Source organism: Crotalus tigris, unplaced genomic scaffold (genome assembly GCF_016545835.1).
Source record: "Crotalus tigris isolate CLP2741 ecotype Arizona unplaced genomic scaffold, ASM1654583v1 scf7180000024293.1627790, whole genome shotgun sequence".
NCBI classification, from domain to species: Eukaryota; Metazoa; Chordata; class Lepidosauria; order Squamata; family Viperidae; genus Crotalus; species Crotalus tigris.
The window spans coordinates 1113342-1124946 of NW_024100466.1; the positions used below are offsets into that span (position 1 = coordinate 1113342).

Consider the following 11605-nt stretch of genomic DNA (forward strand, 5'->3'; position numbering starts at 1 on the left):
CAGTGAAGAAGCAACCCATTCATAGATACCATAGAACAGTGGTTCTCAACCTTTCTAATGCTGTGACCCCATAATACAGTTCCCCATGTTGTGGTGACCCCCAAGTGGGTGTGGCCACCAATAAGAGGGAGTAGGACAGCTAGGGAAAAGGGAAAAAAATGGCGGACAGCGTGGTTTGGCAACCCCCGTGAAATGGTCGTTCGACCCCAAATGGGGTCCCGACCCACAGGTTGAGAACCACTGCCATAGAATCTTAAGGCTGGAAGAGACCTTGGAGGTCTTCTCTGCCTGCTCAAGCAGGAGACCCAATACTGTAAGGACCTGCCTCAGCTAGTCCCTCAGGAAAGCAAGATTTTTGAATCCATTGTGTTGAATCAAAAGAACTTTTACTGAGAGAAAGTGGTTGCAGTAAAATTGGATGGAATCTGAAAGTCCCACGCAAAGCACAAAGCAATTCTTCCCCTCGACCGGCTGGGAGGGAGTCTGTCCGTCTCCAAGAAAAATCCCCCTCCCTATTGCTCTTACTTTCCCTCATTTTCTTCTCACTTTGTCCTCCCCATTCTGTCCTACTATTAGCTTTATATTTTACGTTACAGCTTAATAAAATGTTTAAAAAATAATTCCATAAATAAATACGGCACAATTAAGGCAAAGCCAGCCGCAGGGATAGAATCGGGATAGCCTGTCCTGACAAAAGTGAAAAGGGGGAAAGACTCCTCTTTCGCTCGGCTCCTCCACGGCCGGGGAGCTGCTGCAACCCCCGGGGGAGGGGCGGCACCCCACTTTCCCACGGCCCCCAAGCGCGGCTCCTCCAGGGAGCGTCGGATCGAGCAGCCTGCATTGCCCTCTTCCGCCGGTAGAGGCCACTCTGGGCGCGATACCGGGCGCAGAGGGCTCATCAGGCGCCTGCGCAGTCCGCCCTGGACGGTCCTTCCTCGGAGGGCGGCAAGATGGCGGCCGCGCGGCGTCTGGCTGCGGCGCTGAGGGGCCGGTAGGTGGCGGGAGGGGTGCAGCGTCTGAGGCCTCCCCCAAGTTGGGGGGCCTAGGCCGCCCCCTTCCCAGGGCTGAGGCGGCCTTTCCGCGGGGCTCTCCCGCATTAAAGAGCCCCTGATCCTCCCCCGTCCTTCCCCAGCCCGCTGCCCCGTGGAAACGCCGACGCCTGGATCTTCCTTGGGAAGTCTTGAACTCCACCCCCCATTATCCCCAGCCAGACTGTCCCCTCCCTTCAGCCGATGTCTTTTGGAAACTTTGGCCTGCCTCACTCGCTACCCTGTTTCGCGTTCCCCCTTATTTCCTGTTATGGGTGTTGTAGTCCACCCCACAGCAGGGGCTGGGGGGTATCCTCTCATCGTTCAAACCCCTCTCTCTCCGACAGGCTCTATCTAAACTGTTTTGAAGCTGTCAATCATCCCTTTGGGGGAGGCGGAAAATAGGACACCTGCAAAGGTGCTGATGCTTGTAGGATGGGGGGGTCTCCAAACGTGGGCACTTTAAGACTTGTGGGCTTCAAATCCCAAAATTCCTCAGCCAGCTGGAGTTGGTGGCCCCGTTTGGAGATCCCCCAGGAGACCCCCCCCCCCAAAGTGCAGGAAGTAGGGAAGAGATGGCACCACTGGCTGGTCTTTGCAGGAGTTTTGTCACTTCTGTTTCCCTCCCCCTCCGAGCAGCTCAGGTTTAAACCTGGCTTAGCAAAGATCTGGCTTAGCAAGGTCACCTGCATTGAATTTGCCGAATGGGCTCTAAACCGCTTTTTCTAAGAAGCTCTCTTTTGGAGGTTTGGTCAACTGGGTGCTGTGCCTTAGTTTTAGGGCGGTCTGGAGTATACTGGACCTTTGTTTGTTCCATTGAATGCATGAGTCTGGGCAGCTCATAGCAATTAAAAACTAAACAAAGAACCAAAGCAATCTTAAAACATAAAAGGATATGCAGGTTAATAAGAAAAACCACACACAAAAACAAATCTGCACTCAACTACGGAAGATGTTTTGCTGCGCATGCAGATCCCCATGCCTGGTCTCCTATGCCTAAATGATTAGTTTAAAAACCTGCAATTAGTTTGTCACTGTTTTTGTCTTTGCAGGACAGAATTACAGACTTTATGCTTAATGGTCTTTCACAGATGTTTAGCAGCCCCTTGCATTACACCCTTCCTTGTTCTCCAAGGGTCTCACAGCTTCTGTGGGGGAAAGGATTTTGAATGGGGCTGAGCAGCCATCCGGATCTGAAGGGAGAGGGCACTTCAAAGCATGCAGGAATGCAAATGTCATACTTCTGAGCAATGTCTTAAAGACACGGTTGATTTAAGGTGCTGCTGAAGGGAGGAGGTGTGTCCCTAGCTGGGCTCTGAGCCATCTTTTTCTCTTTAGATCTGGATTGTTGCCCAGACCTGACTTCCAAGGCAATGACAAAAAGAAGGATGGGGCCGAAAGCATTTTTCTTTGAACCATGTTAGTTTCCTGCTGATTGCATTAATAAAAAAACAATAACAGAAGGGGCAAGGAATCACATGAATATCCAGAGAGATGCTCTCCAAAGCTCTAATCTTCTGTGTAGTTTTGTGAAGGAGGAATGCAAAGACTAGCACACCCAAACATGCCAGATGCTTATTTCATTTGTCGGATATATATTTCATTTTGTTTTTCCTAGACAGTCTTGCTGATATCTAGATTGCCTGGTCTGTAATGCAAACATGTTGTGCAGTGTTTCTCAACGCCAATAACTTTAAAATGTGTGGATTTCGGCTCCCAGAATTCCCCAGCTTCATCTTGTCTATACATCTCTGGAGAGTCCTTTAATACTCTTGGCTGTTCTTGCAAAGTAAATGACTGGATTCACACATGTAGTGCTAAGCTGAGGGTAATCATAAGCGTAACCCAAAAATGTCATTATTTTCTTCTGAAAGATTTCTCCTTACCTGTTTTTGCAACTTTAGATGCAAACAAATAGGACTTGCAGCCTGTTCAACATCTGTTTTCATACAGAGAAAGGAGATTGGAAAGGAGAAAGGAGAGCAAAAATTGCTAGAATTTTTATTTTTTTCCAGCCATCAATTCTTTAAGTCCCCAGATTTCCTTACTGTTCAATGGTGTTATTTATTGAAATATTTATTCTTCCTTGCTTCAAGTCAAAATTCAAGCTCTAAATCTGTTGGCTTTCCACCTTTAATGAGTCAGTCATTATTATTTGGTTGAAGAAATTCCATTAAACCAGGCATGTCAAACTCACAATGTCATGTGACGTCACACAACATATCGCAGTTTCGGTGTGATGCATCTGGCCCGTGGGCCAGCAGTTTGACATGCCTGCATTAAACTGTCTTAAGAATCAAACTATGACATTCTTAGCTGTATTTTTTTTTCTCCATTCAGCTTTTGTCATTTGGGATTAAAGAGCACAAATGTATCAATTAAACAACCCCAGCGTTTTGTTACACCACACAAATCTTTCCTGTTTCCTGCCGTGCCACAGATGTCAGGTGGGTGTTTTGCTTGTGCATTTTCAGTTCTGTGGGATGAAAATGCTTATGATACGTATGATTCTTTTCTAAAATGTATTCATGATGAATAATTATGCTTCAGCCCCACATGCCTAATTTCTCACTAAGTTAGAAGGATGTGTTTGTCCTATTCTCAGATTTAAGGCCACTTTTCTTCAGCTTTTATAAATTGGGGAAAAGGCATGAGAATAGAATAAAGGAGTCTAATGTTTACCTTCTTTTCTAGGTTGGATTCACATATTTCACTAAACCAATATGTTTGGGGTTAATCTGTTCTGTGAACTAACCAGTTACGGTTAAACAAATCACATGTTACTAATGCCTGTCCAATTTTACTTAATAGTCAATATAAATAATAGTTGCTACTTTTTTGGTTAGTGGATTATCAATTATTTGAACCCGTCTGAAAAATAACCAGATAAATATCTTAAATCTGCTCATTTCATCAAACCTCAGGGTGGAGAGAATGGGATAGGCCTGTGTATTTCATTAATCTGGGGTCAGGTAGTGCAGTGTCAGCCACCCTGTTAATCTCTTCTCTTTTTAATGGCCCAAATTGTGCAGTATTGTGAAGAGCCCATGAAATGTTAGGTGTGAACAAGAAAATTTTGTGAATTAGGATGAGATCCTTAGTATCTTGCGTGCTTTTGATGACCTTATGCAATGAAAAGCTTAACATCTCCTGTGCAAACAGAAAATGGTTTGTCTGAGAAACCGCCATGAGCAGCCCAAATGTTTAAGACCCTTCCAACTCTATGGTACTCTTACTGTTAAGTGTGTCTTGCAGATCCGAATAACTAGGCCATATAATGTGCAATTGCTGGCGACAAAAGCCTCAGAATTTCATTGCTATCCTCTCTTGCTTAGGAGCACCTGGGTTTTTCTGATTGCTTCCTGGTGGGCAGTGAAAGTAGCTTACTCTCATCCAGGCAAGGTGAATGACTGTGTTTCAAAATAATTCATTTTATTTTTTTCTTCATTTCAGTGAGGTCTCTATTTATTCAGACGCAGGAGACTCCAAATCCAAACAGCTTAAAATTTATTCCAGGGAAACCAGTCCTGGAGTCCAGAACGATGGAATTCCTGTCTCCTGCTTCCACCTACTGCTCTCCGTTAGCAAGGTTTGGAGCGGGAGGGGGGGGCACATAGCGTGACGTTGATTTGGAAACCTGTCCCAGTCAGATCTCTGATTAGGGGCAAAGAGACCCTGGACTGAAGTTGGAGGCACCAAAATCGGAGGGTAGCCCATGTAATCTATTCCTGTAAAGGGATGGAAATCAGAGAAGGGGAAACTTTCTTCTCTTAGGAATTTAATGTAAATCTTATTGATATTAGAGAGAAGTGTAGCTTGATTCTCTTTGAAATCTTGGGGGATGGGTGATTTTTGGCTTGATTTTTAGTTGCTACTTTATGCTCAGACCTTTTCCATACGACTGAGGATCATGCAGGTGAGTTTCTCCTCCCAGCTCTTCCTTGGAGGAAAAAAAATTCATCTCCTAAGGATAGGTGGTTGAGCCAAAGGGAAGGGGGAGGGGGTGCCATTCAATGCAGCTGCAGTCTTAATATGTACTTTCTCCTTTTATACAATTATCACAGTCCTGGATGAAAAGGCCATTTGCATAATTATCAGGCATGTGGAAGGTTTATGAATCAGTCTTCCAAATTAGCCCACAATTGGCATGCTTGGCTGTTCATACTTAGCATGTAACTAGTTGCTTGTCAAAGATTGAAGGCCCACAATAAGACCCGTCTCTATTTACAAAGTTTTTTCAACTTAGATTAAATCATTGCTGGATTAAATATAAAGCAGAAAGTGTTGATTTGCTGTGATGTGTTTAAAACTCCATCCATGCTTCTTGGAAAGGTGATTTATTTATTTATTTATTTATTTATGAGACTTATATACCGCTTTAAGTGCAAGCACTCTCTAAGCCGTGTACACCAGTAAGCAATGTATATATATATATATTTACATTGCCCCCAACAATCTGGGTCCTCATTTTACCTACCCCGGAAGGATGGAAGGCTGAGTCAACCTTGAGCCGGTGAGATTTGAACCGCTGACCTGCTGAACACAGTCAGTTAAAGTGGCCTGCAGTACTGCACTCTAACTGTGGCGCCACCTCGGCTAATGAATTTTAAGAAGTTAGGATTTAGGACAATGGCGTTACAGAAACTGCAGTCATGAAGCAACAAACATGCATGTGTGAACCAATATGAAGAAATGGGATTTTGATGACCAGTTTGAATGGTGATGATTATTTTTCAAAGTCTTCATTTTCTTTTCCTTTCTGGTTAGACAGCTCTTTCGGATTGAAGGCATTAAAAGCATATTTTTCGGAACAGACTTCATTACTATCACAAAGGTAAATCTAAAAGTACTATACACAAGCCTGATAGTCTAAATTACTAGCTATATAATGGACTTTTTTTCTCAATATGCTACAGAATTAAAACACAGAGATTGTTTATATCAGTGGAATAATATTTGGAATTCTGCACTGTTGGTTTACATGTCACATTTCAATTCAAAAATAATATTCTTTTCAATAGTGAAATGTGTTGAGAATTGTTAACTATTTTCTATAAATTTTTTTAAAAAGTATGAAAACACCTACGAAAATGCATTTTCCCTAAAGTAAAACTATATTTCCCATAAAATTGAAATATAAAACAAAAGACAGACCCAGTTATGGTGCTCTGTCCTGTTGTAGGTTTGCTGAAGTCCAAGGCTTAACATTTTTCTGTGTTGGTCTGCTGGGCATGAATTGGCAGTGGACACAAACACATTGTGTAACATTTGGTAAATGTTTGTTCTGCTATGGCAGAAGGTAATATCCTCTCTCTCTCTACCCCCCCTCCCCCACTATTTGAGATTGGACTGCATTTTAGGTCCATTTGTAAGTGTTTGAACGTTCAAAAGATTAGTTTTCATGTCTCTCTGTTGAATTGATTGACATTAGTCTGACATGTATAGGACAAGGATGAGCGGAGCCATTTGTGATCGAAGAGTGACACATACCTCCTCCCTTTTTCCGGGTTTGTTCAAACCAGCCGCACACATAATGGATGAAAAATAGCAGTGTCCTTTTCACTCTTAAGTGGGTAGGCCCCATTTACAAATCATACTTGACGACTGTAGAAACTCTTATGTACATAGTGACAAGTTCCTAGAGAGTTTGTGTGCATGAAGACAAACTCCTGGAGAGTTTTTTCCCTACTGGTAAGATTTCCAGAAGTTTATGTGAGGTTGGTGTGTCCAGGAATAGGAATCCAGTAGCGTTCTTTCTCCATATTTACGATCTGTTTTTTTAAATCTTCGTAGGAAAGTGAGGATGTGGATTGGAACTTAATAAAGCCCGATATCTATGCCACTATTATGGACTTTTATGCGTCAGGCTTGCCCATTGTTACAGAAGAGGCCCCTCGTACAGATACAGGTACAGTGACAAATTCAGATGCTGGCAACCGTGAGGAGCCATCTCCTTTGGGCTCTGCCGGGGCGAGGCTTCCACTGCTCCAGCCATCTTGCAAAGGTTGACTTTCTAGTAGAGTTGTACACAGAGGCATCTGCCAAAGGGTCAAGATCTGCAAGATGGCCAGTGCATCACTGCAGTCAAAGCCCCCTAACAATTGTGACAAGAGGTTGTAAATGGGGCAAAATCCACTTAACAGCATAAATTTTCGGCTCAGTTGTCATAAGTCAAGGATTATCTGTATTTTAATTACTCTTTGCTAAATGAGATAAACATGATTTATTGTTTCTGTTTTCTATAAACCACCGAAGCCCCATCTGAAGAGGACGATGAAGTTGTATTAATGATAAAAGAGCTGCTGGATACCAGAATCAGGTACCTTTGTCTGTTGTGTGTGCTTGATAGCAGGCAATGTTTATGTTGGCTGGGGAATTCTGGGAGTTGAAGTCCACAAGTCATAAAGTTGCCAAGTTTGGAGATCGCTGGTCTAGTACATCACTGATGTCTGCATGTGGACCTGAAGACCTCTAAGACAGCCTCTCACCTTCTGGTCACCCGGCATTTGGACTTCTGCAGTGTGCTGTACCTGGGACTGCCCTTGAAAGTGTCTTAAAACCTGCAGTTGGTCCTGCAATGCAGCAACATAGGCATACACCAATATGCCCATATACTGTTTCTACTGCTGCTTCAGGTGCCAGAAGGCATGTGGGTGCAATTGACCCATGATATAATTGGTTAAGCCCTTTGGGGAATGCTGCTGAGTTAATGAGAGGGGCCATTTGTTTCTCGCAGCTTATGCAGAATGCTCCAGCCCCGATCGGTGAATGAGGGTCTTCTGATGCTTCTCTGTTGTAGCACCTGCCCTCTGGAACAACAAGCCACCAGAAGTTCATATGGCCCTACTCCGACCTTGTTTAAAACCTGGCTCTTCCCCAGGTCTTGGGCTAAAGTGGGCTGTTCGTTTTGTGAAGTTATTTTATTTTTCCCAGACATTTCTCTTTGTAGCGTATTTTTTAAACTTTAATATTGTAGTTATGATTGTGTTTGAAGGCTATAAATGTAATAACAAATGTTGCTGTCCTTATATATTCACCCTTATTGCTCAAGTCCCGAATATTTCAGTTAAATTGCTTGGATTCAGCAAAAAGTTAACATGAAGATCATCTGAAAATTCTTTAAACAGTAGTCACATTCTAGTGCTTCTCTTAACATTCCTATATTAACAGGATTTTAAAATGTCTTAGTTGTGCAAACAGGACATTCATTATTACTTTCAAGAGCTAGGAAGGCCTCCGATTTTCATTGCAGTGGAATTACTGCATTCTTGAAGGAGTATTATTCATGTTAAGCCCTGTGTGTTCATTCTTCAGCTTCTGACAGCTGAGGTGACACATCAGGTGTTAGCAGGCGATAAAAAGTGGAGGTAAATATGACCTCTGCCAAGTTAATCCATGAATCCATTGCAGACGCAAATGGGTATCAAAAGATCCTGTGTATAAAGTCGAGTTAACAATTTTTGCTTTCATTCCATGCGTTGGAGAGAAGTATGTCCTCTGGGATTTGGCCTCTGCAGTATTTCAGTTTTCAGGAGGAAAAAATGAAGTTTGAACAAAGATGGAGTTTTACCTTCCCTGAATAGTCAGACACCCCTGCTGTAAAAGTATTGGAATGAAGTCACAAAGGTGCTTTTCAAAAGGCTATTGGACTTTCTTAGTTTTTTTCTTGAAAACATTTTGCTTCTCATCCAAGGAGCTTCTTCAGTTGCTCACAGACTAACCTTAAAAGTTACTGTTTCTCAATTACAGAATTCAAGCCAGTGCATGAATTTTACATATTTCTAACTGGGCCACTAAAATCTTTCGATCTGTGACAGTTCCAGAGCCAGAGTAGGATTGAGTAGGAACAGAAGTAGAACACGTAAACGGAGACACTGTCTACTCTCCAGGCCATCTCAACCCAATTGGCACTGACAGAATGTAGTAAACAATGCAAACATGGCACATTTATGCGGGCTGATTAAATTTGCGCAACTAAATTTTGCCAGATTCTTTTCTCGTTAAGAGCTACGTGGCTGAGAGGTTGCTTTGGAGTAAACAGAGTATCCACAGCTTTGGCTCAGATGTCTTAGGAAAAAGTTGCTAATACAAGAAGTGGAAGGTGGCGTAGCGAGCTGCAGGCTGCTCCAGGAATCAGCAAGGCCCCATGGAAGGTAGAGAGAAGGTTATGTAAAAAGAGAGGAGAAAGGCCCGGGTGTTGGCCGAGAATCTGAGCTTTACTTCGAGACGTAATGCAAACATTTGAGCGTTTGCTACTCGTAATGCTATTTTGTCCATAGCAGACTTGTGGCTGTGGGTTTCAGTGCCTCTGGCTTAATATTCCTCAGGCCAACAGTTCAGGAGGACGGAGGAGATGTCATCTTTAAGGGCTTTGAAGACGGGATCGTGCAGTTGAAACTGCAGGGCTCGTGCACCAGCTGCCCCAGCTCCATCGTCACATTAAAGAACGGAATACAAAACATGCTGCAGTTCTATATTCCAGAGGTGGAAGGTGTGGAGCAGGTAAGCCCCTTTGGGAGGACACGTGCTGTGTTCCACCTGTCTTCTCAGTGTTCCCCCAAATCATCACCGTGTGGGAAAAAAATTAAAATAGAGATCGACACCTATTTAGGGTTTTCTTCTGGATTTTTTAAAATCAGAACCTCAGAATTTTTTGAACAAATTTGGAGGCTGCCTGCACTGCCAGGCAAGACGGGAACGATGCTATCTTGGGAGACGTTGCTGGCCTCCAGTGCCTAAATTGTGTGAACCTGTGCCATGCGGTGGCCTTGCTCTTTCAAATCAGGTGGCCACCCCTCCTCCCTCCAACCCAGAAGATAAAATTACAGTAGAGGCAGTCCTTGGCTTACAACCATTCGTTTAGTGACCAAAGTTACCATGGCACTTTAAAAAGTGGCTTGTGACCATTTTTCACACTTACGACCATTGCAGCTTCCCCATGGTCATGTGATCAACATTCAGACGCTTCGCAGCTGGCATGTACTTATGACGGTTGCTGTGTCCCTTTGGGGTCACGTGATCCCCTTTTGCAAAGTCAATGAGGAAGACGGATTCACTTAATAACCGTGTGACTAATTTAACCATTGCAGCAATTCACTTAACAACTCACTTAACTTCTGTCTCATTTAGCAATGGAAATTGTGGGCTCAATTGTGGTCACAAGTCAAAGACTGCCTGTATTTCAGCTGTTGGTTTCTTGCAAGGAATGGCTTATTACACGTCAGGCATAACCTTGTAATGGCTCCTTAGGACTAGGATTAGCTTTGTGTCTGCTATTGTTTGCTCTTGCTTCGAGTCAGCCCTGTTGCCCAGCCCCGTTCCGATTTGAAAAGGATTGCAATAAGCAACACGTTCCTTTATGTGCCAATGTTGTGCTTATTTTAAAAGGGCTTGGTTCTCAACGCTGGGGGGCTCTGATATTCTTGGTGTAACTTCCTTCCTGCCTGTTGCTTCTCAGGTTGTTGATGATAATGAAGAAAAAGAAGTGAAGTCAACCTGAATCAGGGAGAGCCCTGGACTGAGGGCAGAAATTATCTGGCTGGTGGGTTTGTCTAAATTGGCCCAAACGCAGTTTCTTCATTGGGCCGATTCAATTTTTGTTTCATTGTATAAGAAAACAAGCGAATAATAAAAATGTGGCCCATCTTTGCTTTCCATGAGCAAAAAGAGGAAAGCATACAGAATAGGCATGTTCCTAACAGTTTCTGAAATACTTCCTCCCTCCCTTGGATTCAATTTTTTCTCAAGTTTATCTCCAGTTATCTTCCTGAGTATCAATCATCTATTTATTTAGCAGGCTTTCTCTCATTGCACTGTAATCACTTTCTGGAGGTGATTTGGTCATAGAGCATTGGATTTTAAAAAAAACAAAAAAACTTTTCCCCTGGTACTTAGATTCCAAGAATAATTTTTTTAATTGTGCTCTCATCAGGAGGTTTAAATTTTTTCATTTTTTAAAAATGCCCATGGGTTCAATAAAATACTACTAATACCGTGGTCATTTTGCTTTGGAGTCATGTGTTTTGGATCGGACTGTTTCCTATCTTTGGAAGGGAGCCGGGGAGACCTGTCAATTGAATGGAGAGCTAAAATACTCCCTGTGAGTAAGAATAGGACACCACCCTACCTAGCTGCAGTGGGGATGCGTATGCAAGAGTGGATGCTTAAGAACCAACTTCACTAATTTCACACAAGAGAAACCGTTTGAGCCCCTTTTGACAACCAGATAAGCTCCAGCACTAATTCCAGTGGACGCTGGTTCCAGAGGCTGCCAGCAGATGGAAGAGCTCTCTGCTGCCATGTGGGTGGATGAGCTTACAAGGCTTAATATCAGATCTGGAAAGGGAACACAGAGAATCCAAGAAACTGACCCTTGAGAGTCGATTCAGAAGTGATTTAAAACCCAGGCAGCCTCTTTCCCGGAGTTCTTCATTCTCATGCCGAGATTTATATTTATGGGCAAGTTAGGTGGCAAGAGTTATTGGTTTCAGCAACAGCTGACCATTCCAGGAGCCAGCAACCTGGTCATCTTTTTCTAGCTGCCGCCTGCCTGTTCAAGCACTACTTCCAGATCACAA

The 11605-nt window shown here is 43.3% G+C and overlaps 1 protein-coding gene across 2 annotated transcripts; it reads left to right on the forward strand.

Moving 5' to 3' along the window:
• Positions 1-879: 879 nt before the first annotated feature.
• Positions 880-11028, forward strand: NFU1 (NFU1 iron-sulfur cluster scaffold). 2 transcript variants are annotated; one of them, XM_039324227.1, is made up of 9 exons: positions 959-991; positions 2367-2447; positions 3369-3475; positions 4482-4617; positions 5796-5862; positions 6822-6936; positions 7284-7347; positions 9356-9530; positions 10486-11028. In XM_039324227.1, exons 3-9 carry the CDS (start codon positions 3469-3471, stop codon positions 10525-10527), a joined length of 606 nt encoding a protein of 201 aa, XP_039180161.1. In that variant the 5' UTR covers positions 959-991; positions 2367-2447; positions 3369-3468; the 3' UTR covers positions 10528-11028. The 2 variants fall into 2 exon arrangements, with proteins under 2 accessions (XP_039180160.1, XP_039180161.1); XM_039324226.1 differs by lacking the exon at positions 2367-2447 and having other exon boundaries at positions 880-991.
• The last annotated feature ends 577 nt before the right edge of the window (positions 11029-11605 follow it).